The 27,876-nt window shown below is 42.8% G+C and overlaps 1 protein-coding gene across 2 annotated transcripts in view; it reads left to right on the forward strand.

The window, feature by feature from the left end:
• Positions 1-22,113, forward strand: part of polr1b (RNA polymerase I subunit B) — a 39,162-nt gene extending 17,049 nt beyond the window's left edge. The window contains exons 1-15 of one of the 2 annotated variants that reach the window (XM_079568174.1): positions 375-539; positions 3,014-3,160; positions 5,195-5,327; positions 5,418-5,554; positions 6,801-7,024; positions 8,711-8,882; positions 10,147-10,318; positions 11,213-11,494; positions 12,677-12,810; positions 12,912-13,082; positions 14,105-14,261; positions 16,229-16,425; positions 17,931-18,181; positions 19,335-19,824; positions 21,687-22,113. In XM_079568174.1, the coding sequence (XP_079424300.1) occupies positions 480-539; positions 3,014-3,160; positions 5,195-5,327; positions 5,418-5,554; positions 6,801-7,024; positions 8,711-8,882; positions 10,147-10,318; positions 11,213-11,494; positions 12,677-12,810; positions 12,912-13,082; positions 14,105-14,261; positions 16,229-16,425; positions 17,931-18,181; positions 19,335-19,824; positions 21,687-22,079 (3,120 nt within the window). In that variant the 5' untranslated portion in view covers positions 375-479 and the 3' untranslated portion in view covers positions 22,080-22,113. Of the gene's footprint in view, positions 1-374; positions 540-3,013; positions 3,161-5,194; positions 5,328-5,417; positions 5,555-6,800; positions 7,025-8,710; positions 8,883-10,146; positions 10,319-11,212; positions 11,495-12,676; positions 12,811-12,911; positions 13,083-14,104; positions 14,262-16,228; positions 16,426-17,930; positions 18,182-19,334; positions 19,825-21,686 lie in introns of those variants that run through there. The other variant, XM_079568173.1, reaches the window with a different exon arrangement.
• The last annotated feature ends 5,763 nt before the right edge of the window (positions 22,114-27,876 follow it).

Below are 27,876 nucleotides of genomic sequence, written 5' to 3' on the forward strand. Positions count from 1 at the left end.
TGACCCGCCCCCTAACCCGCCCCCTGACACGCCTCCTGACACGCCTCCTGACCCGCCCCCTGACCCGCCCCCTGACCCGCCTCCTGACCCGCCTCCTGACCCGCCCCCTGACCCGCCTCCTGACCCGCCCCCTGACCCGCCCCCTAACCCGCCCCCTAACCCGCCTCCTGACCCCCCCCTGACCGCCTCCTGACCCGCCCCTAACCCGCCTCCTGACCCGCCTCCTGACCCGCCCCCTGACCCGCCCCCTGACCCGCCTCCTGACCCGCCTCCTGACCCACCTCCTGACCCGCCCCCTGACCCGCCCCCTGACCCGCCCCCTGACCCGCCTCCTGACCCGCCCCCTGACCCGCCTCCTGTCTGTGTTTCAGTCGATTCCTCCTCTGGAGTTTTCCTTCAGGAATGACCGGGTCAGTTTGGCGTTCGCCGAGGCGGCCATCTTCCCCCCGGCCGTGGCCAAAGGCAGCGTCTGCAAAGAGATGAGGGTGTTCCCGGCCGAGTGCAGAGGCCGGCGCTGCTCCTACAGGGGGAGGCTGGTGGTGAGTACACGGGGAGTACACGGAGAGTACGCGGAGAGTACACGGGAAGTACACGGAGAGTACACGGAGAGTACAGGGAGAGTACAGGGAGAGTACAGGGAGAGTACAGGGAGAGTACAGGGAGAGTACAGGGAGAGTGCACGGGGAGTACACGGAGAGTACAGGGAGAGTACACGGAGAGTACACGGAGAACACACAGAGAATCCCTCTATAAAATGCAAGGATTCTCGACATTATATCGTAAAGTTCGATACGTTTCTTTTATTAATTATGTTTGATTTGAGCTGAAGAAGTATGGTGGATGTGCTGCTGAGCTTTCATTGAGAAGCTCCGCCTCCTGTGTGATCTGAGGGCGGAGCCACACGTGTGGTTTGTAGCATTAGCTGTTAGCACACGCCAGTTTTAGTTTTAGTCTTTTAACAGAAATGTAATTCAATTTTAGTCGAGATTTAGTCAAAAAATGATCTTAAATTTCAGTCTAGTTTCAGTCGACTCAAATGAAAACAAGTTTAGTCGACATTTATGATCTTCATTTTTATCATGTTTAATCTGCTCCACATGGACAAAGCCAGAGCTGCTCCTTTGGCTCCTTTAGCTCCTGAGGCTCTTTCAGACGGACAAGAGAAGATGATTTTAGTCTTTACTTTTTATTTTTATTTAGTCTGATTTAACCTCTTAACTCCCGCCTGAACCGAGAGCGTTTTCTCCAGTTCAGCTTTACCCAAATCGCCTCATTTGAAAACTAAGATCTACAAAACTCATCTAAATGGATCTTTTTCCTCACGTCATGAGATTTTTTTTGGGGAAGGGGAGGGGGTATTAGACTCATTTTTGTAAGTTTTTTGTCACATTTTTTGTCACATTTTTTGTCACATTTTTTGTCATTTTTTGTCTTTTTTTTGTCTTTTTTTGTCACATTTTTTGTCACATTTTTTGTCATTTTTTGTCTTTTTTTTGTCATTTTTTGTCATTTTTTGTCTTTTTTTTGTCTTTTTTTGTCACATTTTTTGTCACATTTTTTGTCATTTTTTGTCTTTTTTTTGTCTTTTTTTGTCATTTTTTTGTCACATTTTTTGTCTTTTTGTCTTTTTTTGTCACATTTTTTGTCATTTTTTGTCATTTTTTCTGTCATTTTTTGTCACATTTTTTGTCATTTTTTGTCTTTTTTTGTCACATTTTTTGACTTTTTTTGTCACATTTTTTGTCTTTTTTTGTCTTTTTTTGTCACATTTTTAGTCTTTTTTTGTCACATTTTTTGTCTTTTTTTGTCTTTTTTTGTCACATTTTTAGTCTTTTTTTGTCACATTTTTTGTCACATTTTTTGTCATTTTTTGTCATTTTTTTCTGTCATTTTTTGTCACATTTTTTGTCATTTTTTGTCACATTTTTTGTCTTTTTTTGTCACATTTTTAGTCTTTTTTTGTCACATTTTTTGTCACATTTTTTGTCATTTTTTGTCTTTTTTTTGTCATTTTTTGTCATTTTTTGTCTTTTTTTTGTCTTTTTTTGTCACATTTTTTGTCACATTTTTTGTCATTTTTTGTCTTTTTTTTGTCATTTTTTGTCATTTTTTTGTCACATTTTTTGTCTTTTTGTCTTTTTTTGTCACATTTTTTGTCATTTTTTGTCATTTTTTCTGTCATTTTTTGTCACATTTTTTGTCATTTTTTGTCTTTTTTTGTCACATTTTTTGTCTTTTTTTGTCACATTTTTTGTCTTTTTTTGTCTTTTTTTGTCACATTTTTAGTCTTTTTTTGTCACATTTTTTGTCTTTTTTTGTCTTTTTTTGTCACATTTTTAGTCTTTTTTTGTCACATTTTTTGTCACATTTTTTGTCATTTTTTGTCATTTTTTTCTGTCATTTTTTGTCACATTTTTTGTCATTTTTTGTCACATTTTTTGTCTTTTTTTGTCACATTTTTAGTCTTTTTTTGTCACATTTTTTGTCTTTTTTTGTCTTTTTTTGTCACATTTTTAGTCTTTTTTTGTCACATTTTTTGTCATTTTTTGTCACATTTTTTGTCATATTTTTTGTCACATTTTTTGTCTTTTTTGTCAAGGTTTTCTCACTTTTCGGTCACATCTTTATCATTGTTTTCGTCTCAGTTTTGTCACTATTTTCTCACCTTTTTTCCAGAAGCTTTTGCATTGGGGTAAAGCCAAACTGGAGAAAATGCTCTCGGTTCAGGTGGGAGTTAAGGGGTTAAAGGTCTAAAGAGTTCAGCACTAGAGTATTTTGCACCAGAACCTTTTTTGATGAAGTTGATTCGGCTTTGAGGAAGTTATGTTCGTCAGAAACATCACATTAAAAACTAAAACAGACAAATTAAATGTATGGAATCGAATCAGAATCGTGAGTAAAGTGAATCGTTGCATCTTCATCCCAGACTCTAAACCCGCTCTTTGTTTAGTCTCATGGTGTGAAGCTCAGGCTCCGTGTCTGAGCTCCTTCAGATGTTCCTCTGTGATTCCAGGCCGACGTGACCTGGTCCATTAACGGCGTCCCCAAAGGCATCATCAAACAGTCCCTGGGCCTGGTCCCCGTCATGGTCAAGTCCTCGCTGTGCAACCTCCACGGCCTCAGGCCCAAAGAGCTGGTGGAGCATCACGAGGAGGCCGAGGTGAGACGCTCGTCTGGAAGCCCTTCTTCCTTGAGGAGAAAATGAGGATAAGATAGAAATAAAAAGGAGGAGCGTCATTCGATCCTTACGCATGCGGACAGTTAGCAAAGAAGCTACTCCGGTTTGCTTTTCAGATTCCATTAGCCTGCTCAGTGTATTTTCCCTATAGCCGTTAGCATTAGCCGCCAAACATCTCAAATTATGAACGGTTCAGATGTTTTCAGCTGTTGACCCATCGGCCAAAGCCTCGTTAGAAATCATTAATAAATGTACAGTCTAAATGTGTTTAAAAGTGTCCTCCGAGCTAAAAGCTAAATCACATCCAAGTGTCTGATTTTCATGGGTCGGATTCACAAATACACGTGTAATGGACAAACATAATCTTGTGATATTCACATGATGAAGAAACCACAGAAAAGTAAAGTAAATACCGTGAAACCTGTTGTAGCTGTGTCCACTTTACTGTAAGTTAGCGTGATTAGCATCGTTAGTGTCGTTAGCATAGTTAGTGTCATTAGCGTCATTAGTGTCGTTAGCGTTGTTAGCGTCGTTCGCGTCATTAGCCTCATTAGTGTTGTTAGCGTCGTTAGCATTGTTAGTGTTGTTAGCGTTGTTAGCATTGTTAGTGTTGTTAGCGTTGTTAGTGTTGTTAGCGTTGGTAGCGTCATTAGTGTCGTTAGCGTTGTTAGCATCGTTCACGTCATTAGCCTCATTAATGTCGTTAGCGTCGTTAGCGTTGTTAGCGTCATTTGTGTTGTTAGCGTCGTTAGCGTTGTTAATGTTGTTAGCGTTGTTAGTGTTGTTAGCGTTGTTAGTGTTGTTAGCATTGTTAGCGTCGTTAGCATTGTTAGTGTTGTTAGCGTTGTTAGTGTTGTTAGCGTTGTTAGTGTTGTTAGCATTGTTAGTGTTGTTAGCGTCGTTAGCATTGTTAGTGTTGTTAGTGTTGTTAGCGTTGGTAGCGTCATTAGTGTCGTTAGCGTTGTTAACGTTGTTCACGTCATTAGCCTCATTAATGTCGTTAGCGTCGTTAGCGTTGTTAGCGTCATTTGTGTTGTTAGCGTCGTTAGCGTCGTTAGCGTTATTAGTGTTGTTAGCGTTGTTAGTGTTGTTAGTGTTGTTAGTGTTGTTAGCGTTGTTAGTGTTGTTAGCATTGTTAGTGTTGTTAGCGTCGTTAGCATTGTTAGTGTTGTTAGCGTTGTTAGTGTTGTTAGCGTTGTTAGTGTTGTTAGCATTGTTAGTGTTGTTAGCGTCGTTAGCATTGTTAGTGTTGTTAGCGTTGTTAGTGTTGTTAGCGTTGGTAGCGTCATTAGTGTCGTTAGCGTTGTTAGCGTCATTCGCGTCATTAGCCTCATTAGCGTCGTTAGCGTCGTTAGTGTCTTTGGCGTCGTTAGCGTCGTTAGCGTTACTGTGGGGTTTGAAGAAAGCAAAGAATCCTGTGGAGTTTGTGGCTGTTTTAATCAAAGGACAGTCATTCGGAAACAGCAGGGAATTATCTTTCCCAGGCATGAACTCTGATTTAAAGTTTGTTTTGTTATTTTGTCACCGTCAGGTTTGGTTAACTTTCTGTTTGTGTCGCTGGTTTGTTTACTGATAATCAAAATATCAAATGCAGAGGATAAAAGTACACCTTACTGTGAATTCAGTAGACTCGTGTCCGCTGGGTCTGGTATCGATAAAATGAAAGTATGGAAAAAAAATCGTCCCTTTTTTTGGGTTCCTCTTCCCTATTTTTTTTTCTTTTCTAACCAATTTTTTTCTCATTTGCTCTTTTTTTTTAACAATATTTTTTACCATATTTATCCCCAAAAACATTCTACACATTTTTTCCTTATTTTATGCTACAATTTCTCCTGTTTTTTTTAACCAAAATATTTCCCATTTTTCACACATTTCTTGATACTGTGTTATTGTAGTTCAGGCATCAGATCTGTCATTCTGATATCGGTATCGGGAGAACAGGAGCTGCCCTTGTTCTTCTCGTTTATCAGATTCTTCCACAGTATCTCTGACTCCTCACGTGACTTCCTGTCGTAGGAAATGGGCGGGTACTTCATCGTGAACGGGATCGAGAAGGTGATCCGGATGCTGATCATGCCGCGGAGGAACTACCCCATCGCCATGTCCCGCCCCAAGTGGAGGAGCCGAGGCCAGGGCTACACGCAGTACGGTGGGTCCCGGCCTGACGCCCACGGCCCGAGGTCTGCGGGATTCTAACCTCCTCTTCCTCCTCCTCTTCCTCCTCTTCCTCCCCCCGCAGGGATCTCCGTGCGCTGCGTGAAGGACGAGCACTCGGCCGTCAACATGAACCTGCACTACCTGGAGAACGGAACCGTCATGTTGAACTTCATCTACCAGAAGGAGCTGTTCTTCCTCCCCATCGGCTTCGCCCTCAAGGTGCTTCCTCCAAACACTTTACCATAAATGATTCTGGTTTGGTTTAAAGCCCGACAGGACGGGAGTAATGATGCAGGGAGTCCGCGGGGCCTTAAAATGTCTAAAATTGGGCCTGTTTGGTCTTAAATCCAGGGTAAACTGGTCTTAAAAACGTTCAACGACCCAATTATTTGGGCACAATTTAGGTTAACCTCTTAACTCCCGCCTGAACCGAGAGGATCTTTTTCCTCACGTCATCATATTTATTTTCCATCATTTTTTTGTTGGGTATTCAACTCATTTTTGTAACTTTTATGTCATTTTTTTGTCCATTTTGTGTATTTTTTTTGGTCAATTTTTTGTCATTTTTTAGTCACATTTTTTGTCACATTTTTGTCATTTTTTGTCACATTTTTGTCATTTTTTTGTCATTTTTTGTCATTTTTTTTGTCATTTTTTTTGGTCATTTTTTGTCACATTTTTGTCAATTTTTTTTTTATTTTTTTGTCATTTTTTGTCAATTTTTTTGTCATTTTTTGTCACATTTTTGTCATTTTTTGTCACATTTTTGTCATTTTTTGTCACATTTTTGTCAATGTTTTGTCCATTTTTTTTCATTTTTTGTCACATTTTTGTCATTTTTTGTCACATTTTTTTGTCATTTTTTGTCACATTTTTGTCACATTTTTGTCAATTTTTTGTCCATTTTTTTTCATTTTTTTTCATTTTTTTTTCATTTTTTGTCACATTTTTGTCACATTTTTGTAACATTTTTTGTCTTTTTTTTTTTCATTTTTTGTCAATTTTTTTTTCCATTTTTTGTCAATTTTTTTTTTCATTTTTTGTCACATTTTTGTCATTTTTTGTCATTTTTTGTCATTTTTTTGTCATTTTTTGTCACATTTTTGTCATTTTTTCGTCATTTTTTCGTCATTTTTTTGGTCAATTTCTTGTGACATTTTTGCCACTTTTTTAATCCATTTTTCGTCACTTTTTTGTCAATGTTTTCTCACTTTTTTGTCACATTTCCATCATTGTTTTCGTCTCAGTTTTGTTGCTTGGAAAGATTACGCTCGGCTCTGATTCGTTCTGAGAAATGGCAGCTGCGCCTCTATGTGCGTCCACAACACTGTCCCTCAAAAAGGAAAGACTTGGCCCTGGTCACTCTGCGAGAATTACTGCTTTAGTGCCATAACACACATGACTTTACCTCCCTCCTCCTCCTCCTCCTCCTCCTCCTCCTCCTCCTCCTCCTCCTCCTCCTCAGGCGCTGGTGAACTTCTCGGACTTCCAGATCTTCCAGGAGCTGGTGAAGGGCCACGAGGACGACTCCTTCTATAAGAGCTGTGTGTCTGAGATCCTGCGCGTGGCGTCGGAGGAGGGCTGCACCAATCAGAGCAGAGTGCTGGACTACCTGGGCCAGAGGTTCAGGGTGAAGATGACCCTGCCCGACTGGTTCACCAACCAGCAGTGTGCGGAGTACCTGCTCAGGTACCAGGCACTCACGGGTCACACACCAGGCTCTCACACCAGGCTCTCACACCAGGCTCTCACACCAGGCTCTCACACCAGGCTCTCACACCAGGCTCTCACACCAGGCTCTCACACCAGGCTCTCACACACCAGACTCTCACACCAGGCTCTAACGGGTCAGGGAACAGATCACACACATTTGATTCCATCAGGCTTTAAAGCTACAGTTCTTAAGAATAGCTCGGGATGGGCACCTTTGTTTTTTCGATACCGGTGCTTCAACAATACTTGGTTTCCGATACCGATACCTAAACGATTCTCTTTCCGATAGCAAAATATTTGTTATATAGATCCAGAAAACAGAACAATAATGTGTGGAAGATCTGCTCATTTACTATCTCAGGTTCATCTCCCATGTCAGGAAATGTGGGGAAAATGGGGAATAATTTGGGGGGAAATTGGGAGAAACTGCGGCAAAAAATAAGAAAAAAATGTTTAAAAAGTGGGAACAAATTTGGAAAAACGGGGGAAGTAGGAAAAATATTAGTAACAAAAAATGCGTGGAGTTGGTACCGTCCTACAAGAACCTCAGGGTCGTGTTGGGCAATAAGCTGGACTGGACCAACATGGACCCTCTCTACAAGACAAGCCAGTCCAGGCTGTACCTCCTCCAGAGGCTCATGTAACATCTGCTCCAAACAGTCAGTGGTGGTGAACACCTCCTCTGTGCTGCCGTGTGCTGGAGCAGCAGCAAGAAGAACATCTCCCGGCTGAACAAGATCATCAGAAAGGCCAGCTCTGTGGTGGGGCTAAAGCTGCCCCTGAGCAGAGACTGTGGACCATCATGACCGATACTTCACACCCTCTGCATGAGGCCTTCACAGAGAGGAGCAGGTTCAGCTGTAGACCCCTCGCTGCTCGACAGACAGACGGCATAATAACTCTCACTGAGCCAAGAGTTTCCATTTGAATTGATGTATTGTTGTTTTAGATGTTTTACAGTGTTTTACCGTATTTTTTAGTATTTTAGTAATTTATTTAAAGGGGAAAGGGGTAAAATTGTGGGATATATTAGTGTTAAAGAGGGGGTGTTCTGCTTTTGTCAGTCCCACAGCACCAGTCTATATCACACTACAATGATGACAAACCTTCTGTTGGTCTGTAAATGCAGTAAATTAGAATAACTGCCTTGTATAAAATGTCTCTCTCAAAATGGCTGTAGTGAATGTCTTGAAATAGGCCTCTGTCTCTTTAAGAACCTCTGAGCCTTTAGACACGCCCCCTCCACACGCTGTCTGTGGCATCAGTGGGGAGGGGGTTCTGCTGAGGAGCAGTGGTTGGTTACTCGGCTCGGAGGCGTCTCCAGGAGGTGGGGGCGTTCCTAGGAGGACTCAGGCAAACCTATCCCTAAAATGGCCGCCATCAGAGTTTTTACAGATTACTCAGAAATACGTGAATGTGCCAAGACAACACTTCAGCCATGTTTTTAATGAGGGAGTGACAGAATAACATGATGGAAAGCTTGAAAAAGTCCATTTTGCAGAATACCCCCCTTTAAGAAATAGCAAAAATTAGGGAAATAAACTGGGAAAACAAGGAAAAATAAGACGTTTTTTTATAATATATTGTTGAAAATGGCGGATCCTTTGTGTGAACAACAGGAGAAAATCGATGTAAAATAATGGATGGCCTTGTTCTCCACAGCGAGTGCGTGTGCATCCACCTGAGGTCCGACGTGGAGAAGTTCTACCTGCTCTGCCTCATGACCAGGAAGCTGTTCTCCTTCGCTCGACAGCAGTGCCTGGAGGAGAACCCGGACGGGCTGATGTGTCAGGAGGTGCTGACGCCGGGGCAGCTCTTCCTCATGTTCATGAAGGTCAGGCTCGTTGTAGATCAGAGGGGCCCAAACGTTTCGTCTCCGAGGCCAAAATGAAAAAGTGCCTGTGGGTCGCGGGCCAAACACGGCGATGTCGAGCGTGAAACATATAACTGCGAATAATAAGTGACTTTATTTTCTTTTTTGGTTTACCTTTGCGTTTAATTCTATCTATGCAGTTAACCTCTTAACTCCCGCCTGAACCGAGAGGGTCTTTTTCCTCACGTCAGCAGATTTTTTTTCCATCATTTTTTTTTGTTGGGTTTTCAACTCATTTTTGTAATTTTTTTTGACATTTTTTGTCACATTTCTGCGATTTTTTTGTCATTTTTTGTCAATTTTTTTTTATCACATTTGTGTCTTTTTTAGTCATTTTTTTCCCCAATGTTTGTCATTTTTTGGTCAAATTTTTATCACATTTTTGTCATTTTTCGTCATTTTTTTGTCTTTTTTTTGTCAAATTTTTATCATATTTTTGTTTTGTTTTTTTCTCACATTTTGTCATTTTTTTCTAATTTTTGTCATTTTTTGTCACATTTCTGTTATTTTTTTGTCACTTTTTGTCTTTTTTTTCGTCACTTTTTTGTCAACGTTTTCTCACTTTTTTGTCACATTTCCATCATAGTTTTCGTCTCAGTTTTGTCGCTATTTTCTCACCTTTTTCCCCAGAAGCTTTTGGATTGGGGTAAAGCCAAACTGGAGAAAATGTGCTCGGTTCAGGTGGGAGTTAAGGGGTTAAACCTGCTACAAAAGCCTAGTTTTAGCAGAACAAAATCAATTATTGTAGCAATATAGAGCAAAATGTAAACAACAGCACCTGTACCTGCAGCACCTACAGTGACTTTAGCTCATTCACTTCTTTAAGTCAAAGAAAATGCCACATTAAATCATTTTGAAAGTGTCAGTTCAGCTTAAATTCTTTTATAAGTCATAGATGTCAACGATTTTTGCTAAAAAAAAGTTAGAAAAATGGGAAAGTTGATGCTACGACGCTGTGATTGATAAATACCAAGACACCAGAACAGTGTTTCCTTAACTTTGAGAAAGGAGTGAAACAGCGCCCCCAATTTGACGCTGGTGGACAAAAAGTGAACTGCATCCATATTTGCCATTGAGAATGAACGGGAGAGAGAGTTCACTTTGGGCGCCCCTGTCCATCCTGGTCTGATGTTCATGTGTTTCTCCTGCAGGAGCTTCTGGTCTGATGTTCATGTGTTTCTCCTGCAGGAGCTTCTGGTCTGATGTTCCTGTGTTTCTCCCACAGGAGCGTCTGAGCGCGTGGCTTCTGTCGGTGAAGTTGGCGATGGACAAACGTGGCCACAAACTGAACACGGCCTGGACGAGCGAGAACATGATGAAGATCCTCAACATGGGCACGGACGTCACCAAGGCCTTCGAATACCTGCTCGCCACCGGGAACCTGGTCTCCAAGACGGGTACGGGCCGGGGGCGGGGCCTGACTAACTCTAACTCCTCCTCCTCTTTCATCTCTCCTGAAAAAAAAAGACAAAAATACAGAAAAAAAGTGACAAAAATCCAGCAAAAAGTGACAAAAATCCAGCAAAAAATGACAAAAATACAGGAAAAAAGTGACAAAAATTCAGAAAAAAATGACAAAAATCCAGGAAAGAAAATGACAAAAATCCACAAAAAAAATGACAAAAATCCAGGAAAGAAAATGACAAAAATACAGAAAAAAGTGACAAAAATACAGAAAAAAAGTGACAAAAGTCCAGAAAAAAATGACAAAAATCCAGAAAAAAAATGACAAAAATCCACAAAAAAAGTGACAAAAATCCAGAAAAAAAGTGACAAAAATCCACAAAAAAAGTGACAAAAATCCACAAAAAAAGTGACAAAAATCCAGAAAAAAATGACAAAAGTCCAGCAAAAAATGACAAAAATCCAGCAAAAAATGACAAAAATCCAGCAAAAAAGTGACAAAAATCCAGAAAAAAATGACAAAAATCCAGAAAAAAAATGACTAAAATCCAGAAAAAAATTACAAAAATCCAGAAAAAAAGTGACAAAAATACAGAAAAAAGTGACAAAAATCCGGCAAAAAATACAGGAAAAAAAGACAAAAATCCACCCAAAAAAATTACAAAAATCCACCAAAAAAAGTGACAAAAATACAGAAAAAAAGTGACAAAAATACAGCAAAAAAAGACTAAAATCCAGGAAAAAAGTGACCAAAAAAAACCTCCTCAGGCCTTAACCTCCTGCTCTCTCTCCTCCTCAGACCTTAACCTCCTGCTCTCTCTCTCCTCAGACCTAACCTCCTGCTCTCTCTCTCCTCAGACTTAACCTCCTGCTCTCTCTCTCCTCAGGCCTGGGAATGCTCCAGAACACCGGTCTGTGCGTCGTGGCCGACAAACTGAACTTCATCCGGTACCTGTCGCACTTCCGCTGCGTGCACCGAGGCGCCGCCTTCGCCAAAATGAGGACGACGTCCGTGCGGAAGCTCCTGCCCGAGTCCTGGGGCTTCCTGTGCCCCGTCCACACGCCTGACGGAGAACCCTGCGGCCTCATGAACCACATGACGGCGAGCTGCGAGATCGTCTCCCAGACCCGGCTCACCACCGGCCTGCCCGCCCTGCTCTGCTCCCTCGGTAACACACTGTGGTGCTTATTAAACATCCGGCTCAGGGGCGGCACAGAAGGGCCACCGGTCCCGCCTCAACCGAGCTTTACCCAAATCTAAAAGCTAAAAAGAAGAGCAGCAAAATAGTGAGAAAAAGAGGATGAAAAGTCAACAAAAACATGAGAGAAAAAAGTCAACAAGAAATGATAGGAAAAATGATTTAACCTCTTAACTCCCACCTGAACATGTTTTCTCCTGTTCTCCAAATTCTCCAAATGTAAAAGCTTCTTCAAAACAGCGACAAAAAGCTGGAAGAAAATGAGGATGTAAATTGGCCAAATCCAGTAAAAAAAGTGACAAAAATCCAGAAAAAAGTGACAAAAATCCAGAAAAAAAGACAAAAATCCAGATTTTTTTTTTAAAAATTCAGCAAAAAATTTACAAAAATCCAGCAAAAAAGTGACAAAAATCCAGCAAAAAATTTACAAAAATCTAGGAAAAAAAGTGTCAAAAATCCAGGAAAAAAAGACAAAAATCCAGGAAAAAAAGACAAAAATCCAGCAAAAAATTGACACAAATCCAACAAAAAAATGTCAAAAATCCAGGAAAAAAAGACAAAAATCCAGCAAAAAATTGACACAAATCCAACAAAAAAATGTCAAAAATCCAGGGAAAAAGTGTCAAAAATCCAGGGAAAAAGTGACAAAAATCCAGGAAAAAAATGACAAAAATTAGACAAAAAAAATGACAAAAATCCAGGAAAAAATGACAAAAATACAGAAAAAAAGTGACAAAAATGTGGCGACGTGACGAAAAGTTTCCACTTTTGTAGGTCTTAGCTTTCAAATGAGGCGTTACATTGTTGCTCTCCAGTCGAGAAGCTTTTAGATTTGGGTAAAGCCCAGTATTATAAAAACATGAATCTAAAAGGAATGGTGCACCACAAGGTTCAATTTTGGGCCATTGTTATTTATATCAATGATTTTGCTTCTGTTTCTACGACCGCCTTTCCCGCTCTTTTTGCTGATGATGCCGATCAAAAAGAATAATAATAAAAAGCCCAAACTGGGGAAAATGCACTCGTTAATGTTAGGGCGGATGGTTAGAATCCAGGGCTGTTTTTCAGTCCCAGTCCGGCCCTGATCAGGCTCCAGTTTCCTCCATCCATCGGCCATAATGAGTAACTCCTCCCCCTCTCTGTTTGATGCAGGAGTGACTCCGGTGGACGGCGTCCCCGCACGGCCGTACTCGGACTGTTACCCCGTGGTGCTGGACGGGGCGATGGTGGGCTGGGTGGAGGAGGAACTCGCTCCCGTTGTGGTCCAAGCGCTCCGGAAATTCAAGGTCCTAAATCCCCGTTTTTAAGTTTCACGAGTCTCGCGCTGCGTCCTGCCCGTCGTCCGCTCGCCTTGACTCTGAAATCAACGGTGCGTTTTCTGGCTCAGGTGCTGAAGGAGAGGAGGGTCCCGCCCTGGACGGAGGTGGTGCTGGTGCCTAAAACGGGGAAGGCCAGTCTGTACCCGGGGCTGTTCCTGTTCACCACGCCCTGCAGGATGGTGCGGCCCGTCAGGAACCTCGCTGTGGGGAAAGACGAGCTCATCGGCACCTTCGAGCAGGTATTTAAAGAGACGGAGTCGAAAACAGCCCAAACGCTCTGAGATTTATCCAGGAACAATAATCGGATCTTTATGTTTTCCGTATGGTTAGTGCTAGATCGTCTGCTCCAGAGGGACAGTCTCCTGTGAAAACGTGAGATATCATGACACACATTAAGGTTAGGGCCAGGGAAATGGTTAACCTCTTAACCCCCGCCTGAACCGAGAGGGTCTTTTTCCTCACGTCATCAGGTTTTTTTTCCAACATTTTTTTGTTGGGTATTCAACTCATTTTTGTAACTTTTTTGTCATTTTTTATCCATTTTTAATCCATTTTTTGTAATTTTTTTGTGACATTTTTGTCATTTTTTCGTCAATTTTTTATCAATTTTTTGTAATTTTTTTGTCAATTCTTAATCCATTTTTTGTGACATTTTTGTAATTTTTTTGTAATTTTTTTGTCACATTTTTTTTATTTTTTGTCATTTTTTCGTCAATTTTTTTTTTTATTTTTTTTTTATTTTTTGTGACATTTTTGTAATTTTTTCGTCCATTTTTTATCCATTTTTTGTCACATTTTGTCACATTTTTGTCATTTTTTTGTCATTTTTTTGTCACATTTTTGTCATTTTTTCGTCCATTTTTTATCCATTTTTTGTAACATTAAGTGTCATTTTTTCGTCAATTTAATGTCAATTCCTTGTGACATTTTTGTGACATTTTTTGCCACTTTTTCATCATTGTTTTCGTCTCAGTTTTGTTGCTTTTTCACAGCTTTTTTCCAGAAGCTTTTGGATTGGGGTAAAGCCAAACTGGAGAAAATGTGCTCGGTTCAGGTGGGAGTTAAGGGGTTAACCTTAAGGATTAGGATTATTTGTATTTTTAGACAAACCAACTCACAGATCTATACAAAATCACAGCAGACCGTCCCTCCGGAGCAGACGATCGAGCACTGACCTTTCCGTATCCTCTGACTCCCGTGTGTTGTTTTCCCTTGTGTATGAAACGTGTGGTATAATAGACTCGCCGTGTGTTGTTTTCAGCTGTATCTAAACGTGGGGATCCTGGAGCGAGAGGTGGAGCCCGCGGTGACCACACACCAGGAGCTGTTCCCCCACACCATGCTCAGCGTCGTGGCCAACTTCATCCCCTACTCAGACCACAACCAGAGCCCCCGCAACATGTACCAGTGCCAGATGGGTAAGACAAACATGTACCAGTGCCAGATGGGTAAGAGCAACATGTACCAGTGCCAGATGGGTAAGAGACAAACATGTACCAGTGTCAGATGGGTAAGAACTACATGTACCAGTGCCAGATGGGTAAGAGAGAAACATGTACCAGTGTCAGATGGGTAAGAGACAAACATGTACCCGTGTCAAATGGGTAAGAGACAAACATGTACCAGTGCCATATGGGTAAGACAAACATGTACCAGTGTCAGATGGGTAGGACAAACATGTACCAGTGTCAGATGGGTAAGACAAACATGTACCAGTGCCAGATGGGTAAGAGACAAACATGTACCAGTGCCAGATGGGTAAGAGCAACATGTACCAGTGTCAGATGGGTAAGAGACAAACATGTACCAGTGTCAGATGGGTAAGAGCAACATGTACCAGTGCCAGATGGGTAAGAACAACATGTACCAGTGCCAGATGGGTAAGAACTACATGTACCAGTGCCAGATGGGTAAGAGACAAACATGTACCAGTGTCAGATGGGTAAGAGCAACATGTACCAGTGCCAGATGGGTAAGAACTACATGTACCAGTGCCAGATGGGTAAGAGACAAACATGTACCAGTGCCAGATGGGTAAGAACTACATGTACCAGTGTCAGATGGGTAAGAGCAACATGTACCAGTGCCAGATGGGTAAGAACTACATGTACCAGTGCCAGATGGGTAAGACAAACATGTACCAGTGCCAGATGGGTAAGAGACAAACATGTACCAGTGCCAGATGGGTAAGAACTACATGTACCAGTGCCAGATGGGTAAGAGACAAACATGTACCAGTGCCAGATGGGTAAGAGACAAACATGTACCCGTGTCAAATGGGTAAGAGACAAACATGTACCAGTGCCATATGGGTAAGACAAACATGTACCAGTGTCAGATGGGTAAGACAAACATGTACCAGTGTCAGATGGGTAAGACAAACATGTACCAGTGCCAGATGGGTAAGAGACAAACATGTACCAGTGCCAGATGGGTAAGAGCAACATGTACCAGTGTCAGATGGGTAAGAGACAAACATGTACCAGTGTCAGATGGGTAAGAGACAAACATGTACCAGTGTCAGATGGGTAAGAACAACATGTACCAGTGTCAGATGGGTAAGAGACAAACATGTACCAGTGCCAGATGGGTAAGAGACAAACATGTACCAGTGCCAGATGGGTAAGAGACAAACATGTACCAGTGCCAGATGGGTAAGAGACAAACATGTACCAGTGCCAGATGGGTAAGAGCGACATGTACCAGTGTCAGATGGGTAAGAGCAACATGTACCAGTGCCAGATGGGTAAGAGACAAACATGTACCAGTGCCAGATGGGTAAGAGCGACATGTACCAGTGTCAGATGGGTAAGAGCTTCATGTACCAGTGTCAGATGGGTAAAAGCTACATGTACCAGTGTCAGATGGGTAAGAACTACATGTACCAGTGTCAGATGGGTAAGAACTACATGTACCAGTGTCAGATGGGTAAGAGACAAACATGTACCAGTGCCAGATGGGTAAGAGACAAACATGTACCAGTGTCAACTCTGTGTGTCTTAAACTGTGGTTCTTAAACTGTGGTTCTTAAACTCTGTTGTTCTTAAACTGTGGTTCTTAAACTGTGGTTCTTAAACTCTGGTTCTTAAACTCTGTTGTTCTTAAACTCCGGTTCTTAAACTCTGGTTCTTAAACTGTGGTTCTTAAACTCTGGTTCTTAAACTCTGTGGTTCTTAAACTCTGGTTCTTAAACTCTGGTTCTTAAACTCTGGTTCTTAAACTCTGGTTCTTAAACTCTGGTTCTTAAACTCTGGTTCTTAAACTCTGGTTCTTAAACTCTGGTTCTTAAACTCTGGTTCTTAAACTCTGTTGTTCTTAAACTCTGGTTCTTAAACTCTCTGGTTCTTAAACTCTCTGGTTCTTAAACTCTGGTTGTTTCCTTCAGGGAAGCAGACGATGGGTTTCCCACTGCACTCGTTCCTGGATCGCTCGGATAATAAGCTGTACCGGCTGCAGACTCCGCAGAGCGCCCTGGTGAGGCCCTACATGTACGACCGCTACTGCCTGGACAACTACCCGAGCGGCACCAACGCCATCGTGGCCGTCATCTCCTACACGGGCTACGACATGGAGGACGCCATGGTGAGGAGGACTGCCAGCACTCAGACCTTTAACATGGAACACGCAGGGTCTACGCCAGTATTTAAGAATCAGCCCATACGCTCGAGCAGAGGCCATGTGTTAGCGGCTAATGCGGCGTTCAGACCGCACGCTTCTCAGGCTTCAAAGTCATGTCACAAATGTCAACGCTCAGAGTGTTCGTCCATCTTGGAAGTAGCTCTGGCCTGGGCTGACTGGTCTCCCTCTTTGCTCCTGCCGTGTCCTCTGGATCTTTAACTAAACCCCCATGGTCTACCCAGGATCTCCCCAGTATTTAAGCTCATGTCCAGCCCATGCGCTGGACATTTGTGCAGGTGGAAGGTGGCTATAGGCTAGGTTAGCCCGGTTAGCTTGTTACAATCGCCCACAGCTCATTGTTGATTAAAAGTCTGTAATAAGCCACAGCTCAGTTTGTGATCGTCATAAAGGCTGCTCTGTAGTTACGGCTTTATTGACGTTATTAGCGCCTTGTTTATATGGGGTCAATGCGAGCTAGCTGTGTGCTGCTAAGCGGCTAGCTGCTAGCTCCGAGAGAAAACAGATCTGTTGATACGACCTGTTGTAGATGAAATGTGAGCAATAAACTTCAAACTCCACAGCCCGGCTTAGTGATCATTGTTAAACGGTTGGGGCTTAATTGGCTTGTTGCTCGGTATGGCTATGCTAGTTCCTCAGACTTGAAGTTGTGAGCGCCAGTACTTCCTGTCTGCATTCTTTTCCTGAAACAATGATCATATTTTCTATAGATTATGTTGTGGGCAGTGAGTTTCCGGTAGATGATCATTTACTGTGTGTTCAAATCTTGATGTAACGAGTTCAGAGGAGACGCCCGTGATCGTAAAGGATTGATAGTTTGTCTTGAAGCTAAAGGCTAACATGCTATAAGAAAAATTAATAAAAGGCTCTATTTCAAATTGTATAATGCATGAAATTAATGTTGGCCTTTAGCTCATTGATCCTTATGAACAGACGTCTTCTCTACGGATATATTTACACTGTACAGAAACTCGTTCACCTGCGGTAAGTGATCATCTACCAGGAACTCACCGTCCACCACAGAATCTTTAGGAAATACGATGATTCGAACGGGTCTAAGCTAATCTTAATGGAAGTTAATACAAACAGGAAGTAATAGCGCCCACAACTTGAGCTCAGAGGAACTAGCGTAGCAACATTGTGCAACAAGCTAATTGTCTTAATTCGTGCATATTTCTCGTTTTCACATTGATTAGCGCTTTAGCTCGTAGCATTAGCTTTGGGAATGCTCAGGGCATAATCACCAAGGCCCAGCCCAGATCCAGCCCCTGAAATAAGTTTTCTTGTTCTTTTAATCCTGGTGTTTAGGTAAAGAAACCCCGGTGTGTCTCAGAGCTGCTGTAGCTCCGGTTCACCACACGGGGAAGCTAAACCTCCGTGACTTGTTTACGTCCGCGGCTCTGCCTGGTCTTTGTTTCTAAAGCCTCTGGTTTCTCCTTCTCCTTCTGCAGATCCTGAACAAGTCGTCGTGGGAGCGCGGCTTCGCTCACGGCTGCATCTACAAGACGGAGCTGGTGGACCTGGCGGAGCGAGTGCGAGGAGAGGACGCCGTGGTGTTCGGGACCAAACCCGGAGACCCCAAAACCGCCGACAAACTGGACCCGGACGGACTTCCCCACATCGGGGCCACGCTGCGCTATGGGGACCCTTTCTACAGCTACATCAACCTGAACACGGGCCAGAACTACACGCAGTACTACAGGTACTACTACTGCAGTACTACTACTACTACTACTACAGCTACATCAACCTGAACACAGGCCAGAACTACACGCAGTACTACAGGTACTACTACTACTACTGCTGCAGTACTACTACTACAGCTACATCAACCTGAACACAGGCCAGAACTACACGCAGTACTACAGGTACTACTACTGCAGTACTACTACTACTACTACTACTACAGCTACATCAACCTGAACACAGGCCAGAACTACACGCAGTACTACAGGTACTACTACTGCAGTACTACTACTACTACTACTACTACAGCTACATCAACCGGAACACGGGCCAGAACTACACGCAGTACTACAGGTACTACTACTACTACTGCAGTACTACTACTACTACTACTACTACAGCTACATCAACCTGAACACGGGCCAGAACTACACGCAGTACTACAGGTACTACTACTACTACTGCAGTACTACTACTACTACTACTACTACAGCTACATCAACCTGAACACGGGCCAGAGCTACACGCAGTACTACAGGTACTACTACTGCAGTACTACTACTACTACTACTACTACAGCTACATCAACCGGAACACGGGCCAGAACTACACGCAGTACTACAGGTTCATTCATAAACACTGACATGTTTGGTGTCCACGTGTAGAACGAAAGGCTGTGACCGACAAAGTCTATAAGACGGATGAACATCTGCACTTTAGTCGCTCCTTAAGACTAAAGACTAAACTTGACTTTTCTTCACATTTCTAACCCCCAGCCGGAGCCTCCCTCCTGCAGGGGAAACTCCGGCTGAAGTTTTCGTGTCTCGTGATGTTCTAAAGTGTGATGTTCTAAAGTGTGATGTTCTAAAGTGTGATGTTCTAAAGCGTGATGTTCTAAAGTGTGTTTTCGTGTCTCGTGATGTTCTAAAGTGTGTTTTCGTGTCTCGTGATGTTCTAAAGTGTGATGTTCTAAAGCGTGATGTTCTAAAGCGTGATGTTCTAAAGTGTGATGTTCTAAAGTGTGATGTTCTAAAGTGTGTTTTCGTGTCTCGTGACGTTCTAAAGTGTGACGTTCTAAAGTGTGATGTTCTAAAGTGTGTTTTCGTGTCTCGTGATGTTCTAAAGTGTGATGTTCTAAAGTCCGGCGTGTGTCTTTGTGTGTCCCTCAGGAACCAGGAGGCGTGCGTGGTGGACAACATTAAGGTCTGCAGTAACGACCTGGGCTCGGGCCGGTTCAAGCGCGTGTGCATCACGGTGCGCGTCCCCCGGAACCCCACCATCGGGGACAAGTTCGCCTCCCGCCACGGGCAGAAGGGCATCCTCAGCCGCCTGTGGCCCGCGGAGGACATGCCCTTCACCGAGAGCGGCATGACCCCCGACATCCTGTTCAACCCCCACGGCTTCCCCTCGCGCATGACCATCGGCATGCTGATCGAGAGCATGGCGGGCAAGTCGGCCGCGCTGCACGGCCTGAGCCACGACGCCACGCCCTTCACCTTCTCCGAGGAGAGCGCCGCGCTGGAGTACTTCGGTGAGATGCTGAAGGCCGGAGGATACAACTACTACGGCACGGAGAGGCTGTACAGCGGAGTCAGCGGGCTGGAGCTGGAGGCGGACATCTTCATCGGGGTGGTTTACTACCAGAGGCTGAGGCACATGGTCAGTTACTCCTCATTATCTCCTCAGTTACTCCTCATTATCTCCTCAGTTACTCCTCATTATCTCCTCAGTTACTCCTCACTTACCACTCAGTTCTGGTAGTAAACGGCGCCTCAGCTGGGGGGCTGCTGACCTTGACTGGGGATGTCGTCGGACGGTGGAAGGAGTACTTCGAGGACCTCCTCAATCCCGTCATCGCGTCTTCCGATGAGGAAGCAGAGGCTGGGGACTCGGAGGTGGGCTCGCCCATCACCGGGGCTGAAGTCACCGAGGTGGTGAGAAAGCTCCTCGGTGGCTCCGGGGGTGGATGAGATTCGCCCTGAGTACCTTAAGTCTCTGGATGTTGTAGGACTGTCTTGGCTGACACGTCTCTGCAACATCGCGTGGCGGTCGGGGACAGTGCCCCTGGATTGGCAGACCGGGGTGGTGGTCCCTCTCTTTAAGAAGGGGGATCGGAGGGTGTGTTCCAATTACAGAGGAATCACCCTCCTTAGCCTCCCCGGTAAGGTCTACTCCAGGGTGCTGGAGAGGAGGATCCGGCCGATGGTTGAACCTCGGATCCAGGAGGAACAATGCGGTTTTCGTCCTGGTCGTGGCTCACTGGACCAGCTCTACACCCTTCATCGGGGGCTCGAGGGTTCGTGGGAGTTCAACCAACCAGTCCACATGTGTTTTGTGGACTTGGAGAAAGCGTTCGACCGCGTCCCTCGTGGTGCCCTGTGGGGGGTGCTCCGGGAGTATGGGGTCCGGGGCCCTCGTGGTGCCCTGTGGGGGGTGCTCCGGGAGTATGGGGTCCGGGGCCCTCGTGGTTCATTGCCGGCAGTAAGTCAGACCTGTTCCCGGTGCGTGTTGGTCTCCGCCAGGGCTGCCCTTTGTCACCGGTTCTGTTCATTACTTTTATGGACAGAGTTTCTAGGTGCAGCCAGGGGCCGGAGGGCGTCCGGTTTGGGAGCCTCAGGATCTCATCTCTGCTGTTTGCAGATGATGTTGTTCTGTTGGACCTTCAGCTGCTCTGGGGCGGTTTGCAGCCGAGTGTGTAGCGGCCGGGATGAGGATCAGCACCTCCAAATCTGAGGCCCTGGTTCTCCTTCCCCTCTACAGGTCGGTGGGGAGTCCTTACCTCAAGTGGAGGAGTTCAAGTATCTCGGGGTCTTGTTCACGAGTGAGGGACGGATGGAGCGTGAGATGGACAGACGGATCGGTGCGGCGTCAGCAGTGATGCGGTCGCTGTATCGGTCTGTCGTGGTGAAGAGGGAGCTGAGTCGGGGCAAAGCTCTCGATTTACCGATCGATCTACGTTCCCGCCCTCACCTATGGTCATGTGATCCTCACCTATGGTCATGTGATCCTCACCTATGGTCATGTGATCCTCACCTATGGTCATGAGATTTGGGTCATGACCGAAAGGACGAGATCGCGAATACAAGCGGCCGAAATGAGTTTCCTTCCCAGGGTGGCTGGGGGTGAGGAGCTCAGTTACCCGGGAGGAGTCGCTGCTCCTTCACGTTGAAAGGAGCAGCTGAGGTGGCTCGGGCATCTGTTCCGGATGCCTCCTGGTCGCCTCCCGCGGGAGGTGTTCCAGGCATGTCCTAGTGGGACAAGGCCTCGTGGAAGACCCAGGACACGGTGGTGGGACTATGTCTCCGAGCTGGCCTGGTGTGGCCTCGGGGTCAGAACATCTGGAGGAGGAAGTCTGGGCATCTCTGCTGAGACTGCTGCCCCCGCGACCCGGCCCCAGATAAAGCGGAAGAAAATGGATGGATGGATTTTTTCCCAGCCCTCGGAATAGTGCAAAAAAAAAAAGTAGTCTTTATGTTGTCCTGTATATTGTCTTTATGCCGTGTTCTCCTGTCGTCCCGCAGGTGTCGGATAAGTTCCAGGTGCGGACGACGGGCCAGAGGGACAAAGTGACCCAGCAGCCCGTGGGCGGCCGGAACATCCAGGGCGGGATCCGCTTCGGGGAGATGGAGCGGGACGCCCTGCTGGCCCACGGCTCGTCCTTCCTGCTGCACGACCGCCTGTTCAACTGCTCGGACCGCTGCGTGGCCCAGGTGTGCGTGGACTGCGGCAGCCTCCTGTCGCCGCTGCTGGAGAAGCCGCCGCCGCACTGGTCGTCCACGCGCCACCGGAACACGGCGTGCTCGCTGTGCGGGAAGAGCGACACCATCGACACCGTGGCCGTGCCCTACGTGTTCCGCTACTTCGTGGCCGAGCTCGCCGCCATGAACATCAAGGTCAGGCTGGACGTGAAGTGAGAGAGACTCCGCCCCCTCCCGGGACTCGCTGTCGGAGACTTTCACGGACTCAACGAGACGAGAAGAAGAAACGACTCCGAGAAATCGCTTTGGAACTTTATCTGTGAGGAAACGCAGTATTGATCTGAAATATCCAGTAGCTTCACTTCCTGTTTCTCCAAGTGAACACACTCTAAGCTCCTATGGTAGCCCTTTTCCACCAAGCTGGTGCCGGTGCTGGTTCTGGGCCAGTTCCAGTTTCAGAACCGGTTCTTTCGTTTTCCACTGAAAAAACGCTGGCTCTTGGTTCTAAAATCCGGTGCCGGTCGGGAACCAATTAAAAGCCGGACTAAGAAACGAGCACCAGTGATGTCAGCGGTTGGGGGCGTGGCTCTCTCCTCCAACAAACAATCAATATTAGTTAGTTTGTGCTTAGAACTTCCTGGAGAAGCCAAAACAGTCTCTGTGGAGGAAACTGTTGTTTTGCTTTATGCTCTTTAGCTAAAACAAGAGTTAGAAAGAAGAAATCAAAATGTTAACGGCTGCTGTGACTGAAACATAAACTTATTTTTCTGTGTTTTATAACCAGAAGTGGCTGTAGTGAGATGTTACTCCATTTTTGATGTTGACTTCCCAAAGCGTTGCTATGACAATAGGCACAACTCTCATTTTGGTGGAAAACCAAATCAGTCTGGAACCAACCCGGCACCAGAACCAGCCCAGAACAAACACCTTGGTGGAAAAGCCCTACCACTCAACTCTGCAAAAAGTCAATGAGAAATGAGAACAATTGTCCTTATTGTGAGAAACTAATTTCAGAAATCGGTCCATGAGGAAAGTCTTTTAAACTTTACCAAAAAAATCATCTACTAGAGGTTGACCGATATATCGGGACGATTTTGGGGGATTTTGACAGAGCGAAGTCAGGGCTTCAAAATGAGTCCGATCACAATGAAAACTGTTATCAAAGAAAAAGTCTAGGTTCTCCTGGTGTTGAAAAAAGCAGGAACCCCAAAAAATCTGCTATTTGTAGATCCAAGTTTTGACAGAATTAAAGGAAGTGACTTGGTTGTTTCAGTTCAAATGTTTTTTTGCCAATAAAAAAGCAAATCCTCTGCCAAATGTTTTCCCATTTTCCCCATTTTTTTATACAATTTTTCCTTCTTCCTCTGAGCAGAGGGCAGAGATTTGACTCACCAACTTGATTTTTAAATCAAATGGATTTTTTCTCAGCCCTAGGAATAATGCAAAATAAAGGTGGTCCTTTGGTGGTCCTGAATGTTGTCTTTATGTTGCTGCAGAGGTGGGAGTCAGTCACTAAATGCAAGTCTCGAGTCAAGTCCAAGTCTTGACGGTCCAAGTCCCGAGCAAGTCCAAGTCAATCGGTCATGGGCTCAAGTCAAGTCTTGCTTTAGCCGTCACCTCAAGTCACAAACACCAGCGTGTCGACTTTTCAAAATGTGTTTAATCTTGAAAATGATAAGTTCTTACTCAAGATATAATGATTTTGAGAATTTAGGCAAAAAATCAAGCTTTTTAAAATCTCATGGATTTGGATTTAAAGTCTAATTAATATTTAAGTCAGCGAAGTCAGGGCTTTAAAATGAGTCCGAAAACACTGTGAAAACTGTTTATCTACAAGTTTGACTAAAGTGAGTTAAACCTCAGTGAATATGGACCTGTTTCAGTCACGGAGTCGGGTTTAACGTCCGCAAATGTATTTTCAGAGCCGTGGGAAGATGTTTTAGTTTAGGGGGCGCTGAGGGACAATATTTACCCTTTTCCAGTGCGTAAATCCTATTTATTAACCTCTTAACTCCCGCCTGAACCGAGAGCATTTTCTCCAGTTCAGCTTTACCCAAATCCTGTAGGCCAGTGTAACGCCTCATTTGAAAGACCTACAAAACTAAATGGATCTTTTTCCTCACGTCAGATTTTTTTTTCATCACCGCAGTCGTCTCATTATTGTCAAATTGTCGTCATTTTTTTGTCACTTTTTCGTCAAATAATTCACATTTTTTTGTCAAATTCTTATCACTTTTTCGTCCATTTTTTCTCAAATGTTTTCTCAAATTTTTGTCCATTTCTGTCATTTTTTGTAAATTTTTTGTCATTTTTTTGTCTATTTTTCGTCGCTTTTTTGTCACATTTCCATCCTTGTTTTCGTCTCGGTTTTGTTGCTATTTTCACACCTTTTTTCCAGAAGCTTTTGGATTGGGGTAAAGCCAAACTGGAGAAAATGTGCTCGGTTCAGTCGGGAGTTAAGGGGTTGATATTGCCTGCAGTTCACAAACGATCCACCAGGGGGTGCTGCAGCGCCCTCAGCACCCTGGGTTCTCACGGCCTTGTGTATTTTTGATTGAAATAATAAAATAAAATCGGCCGAGGGTTAGACAAGGGTAGACATTTGGAAGAATCGGCCTGAGGAAAAACTCTGACATCGACAAGTCAATTTAATCATATCAGGGACACGTTTACTCATTTCTTAACTTTTTGCCGTGAATTAAAGGGTAATAAATAAGTAAAAACATAAGAAAAGTCTGCAGTGAATTTGTCCTGTGTGAGAGTTCAGTGAAAACGAGCACATTTATCACTGGTTTGTTTATTATATTTTATTAAAAAGTCTTTTTAAAAAGCCAAGTGTTTGTTTTACACATTTCTGAACGTCAGCAGCGAGAGTCGAGTCATAAGACACGAAATGATCAACTTACATTTATATGAAACAAATACATCTTTTCATTTACTTCAGACATGAATTAAAGTCGTTTTCTCTGGTTCAGAAAATGAGCAGGACTTTTCTTCTGTGTTTTTATTTAACTCTTTAACAGTTTTATCAACGAGCCGGAACAAAGTCTGAACTTCTTTGTGACATGAACAGAAATAAAAGGCGTTGGGACTCCTGCATTAGCTCTGCTGCCCCCTCCTGGTGAGACTCTGTAAGTTTGAGCTGCAACAAATGTTTCTTAATAAAAGACTTTTAATGTTTATCACCAATAAAACTGGTTTGTCCCAAAACCAACAGATCTGTCGCTTTTCTGTAGGGCGGCAACTAACTTTGGTAATCGATTAATCGACCGATTATTTTCACGATTAATCGATTAGTCGCTTGGCTGTGAAAGGTGCATGGAAATTGTATTTTTTTCAATGTTTTTCTCACACAAAGCTAAAGTGGCGCCGCTTGAGGACACGTGGATGGAGTAAACTTAAAGTAAACGTTTGTAGGAGGCTCTTTGTGCTAATTCTGCTTCTGATTGGACGAGACAAAGACAGATATTTATGAAATTTACGATGTACAAAACACTGCAGACCCGAACTTTAAAAACAAAGTAGGTTTTCTTCCAAAATACATAATTTTTTTGCTCAATTTTAGTCTGTGTTCACTAGAAAACCATTAATCGATTACTGGAACAGTTGACAACTATTTTAGTAATCGATTAGTTGTTTCAGCCCTACTTTTCTGACCAGTGTATCGGTTAATCCGACCAATATCAGCTTAACCAACTGGATTAGGCTGTAACTAACTGAAGTTTATAATGTAAATAACCTCTAAGTGTTTGTTGCTTTTTTTTTTTGCGTTTGCCATAAGCTACGGTTAATTTCCTGTTTAAGATTCAGGGCTTTTATTTTGAAAGAGCTGTTTCCGCTAACCTCACACAAGCTAGCTTCACAGCAACAGCAGAGTGAAAGAAAAGGTTACGGCGGAGCGAACAAATGTGCATTTTATTATTAGCTACGCCTTTGTAGAGGAACAAGGCGCGTTTATAGTGATGTAGAAGCACAAGTTTGACATATTTGTGTTGTTGATTTCACGGCTAAAGTTAATTTAAATGAAAGATTGTAAGAGTGTGGAAACTAGCTTACGCGCTGTTTTTACTGTGTGTCCCCAGCTCTTAGTTGACTGCCTTTAAACTTCAACAAACCATCAGTAAAGTGTCTTCCATAATGTGCTGCATATAAATAATGAATATTAACCCCTTAACTCCCGCCTGAACCGAGCACATTTTCTCCAGTTTGGCTTTACCCCAATCCAAAAGCTTCTGGAAAAAAGCTGTGAAAATAGAGACAGAACTGAGACAAAAACAATGATGGAAATGTGACAAAAAAGTGACAAAAAATGATAAAAATTTGATTAAATATTTATGAAAAAATAACAAAAAATTGACAAAAAATAGACGAAAAAAATACAAAAATGTGAAAAAAATGACGAAAAAATGACAAAAAAAATTACAAAAAATTTGACCAAAAATGTGACGAAAAAAATACAAAAAAGTAAAAAAAAATGACAAAAAAGTTACAAAAATGAGACGAAAACAATGATGGAAATGTGACAAAAATGTGACAAAAATATGAAAAAAAATGACAAAATTTGATTAAAAAATTGACGAAAAAATGACCAAAAAAAATTATAAAAAATTTGACCAAAAATGTGACGAAAAATTGACAAAAAATGAGAAAAATTGACGAAAAATTGAAAAAAAAAGACAAAAAAATTATTAAAAATTTGACCAAAAGTGTGATGAAAAATGACAAAAAAGTTACAAAAATGAGTTGAAAATCCAACAAAGAAATGATGGACAAAAAAATCTGATTAACGTGAAGAAAAAGATCCTCTCGGTTCAGGCGGGAGTTAAGAGGTTAACAGAGTAAACCTGTAACAGTTACAGAAAATGTAGAATAACATAGTAATTGTGTTTACAGAATGTGCAAAACTGTACATGTTCCATTATCGAACTGTGAATAAAGTAACAGAATCGATCCGTGTATTATTTATTGAATATTCACAGATAAAACAGTCATATTTGCAGCAGATGTTTGTAAAATGTACAGTATCGTCTCAGTTTCCTCCACTGTGAAATAAACAGTGATTTTTCCAGACTTTTCTGTCGATAAATCAGTTTTTTTTTACTGCATCATTTACAGATTCCGAGTCTGACGCTTTAAACTGAAAGTTTTTTTTTTTTTTTTTTTTTTTTTTTTTTTTTTTTTTTATTGAAAAATATACAAAATTAACATAAACAAGGCTCGAGGCTCAGGTGTGCAAGGCTTCAGTTTCCAGTGTAAACAAAAATACATAAAAATATAAAAATAAATAGTTTTACAGTGCAAATTCGTTACATAGAACTTTGGTCTTCAGGGCTTTGGCATTTGTGCAATAATTCAAGGAGGTCACATAAGAGGACATTAGTGATTCAAATACAACAAGTTTTGGTTTTTGGTTAAGGTACTTACAGCTATGGATATGATACTTTGCCATTATTAATATTAGATTCATACTAAAAAGTTTATTTGGGGGTAGGTTTTTTTGATAAATACCAAACAAAATATCTTTAAGGTTGAGTTGTAAATCTATGGTAAGTTTTCTATTCACAAACAGATTGATGTCTTTCCAAAATACTTGTGTGTAAGAACATTCCCAGAAAAGATGGCTAATCGATTCTTCAATACTATGACAAAATGAGCAAAGAGGGTCAACATTTAAACGATATTTGGATATTACACTGTTAACAGGATAGCATCTGTGCAAAATCTTGACGCATACTTCACGAATCTTATTGGTAACAAAGAATTTTTTAGGTAAAAGCCACACAGAGTTCCACTCAATATCATTAAACAAATTGTCCCATACAAATACAGATGCTGGCTTTCTTATGGAGTCTCTTATTATGAGCTCTCTAATACATTTGTTATTTGTTTTGACATTTAAAAAGGGGTCAGAATTACCAATATATAACTCTTGGTACAAATCTACAGTAGGATTGTGAACATATGTTGACATCAGCATTTTGACACCCGATGGAATAGCATCAAAAACAATTGC

This window comes from Gobius niger (genome assembly GCF_951799975.1).
Source record: "Gobius niger genome assembly, chromosome: 12".
NCBI lineage: Eukaryota > Metazoa > Chordata > Actinopteri > Gobiiformes > Gobiidae > Gobius > Gobius niger.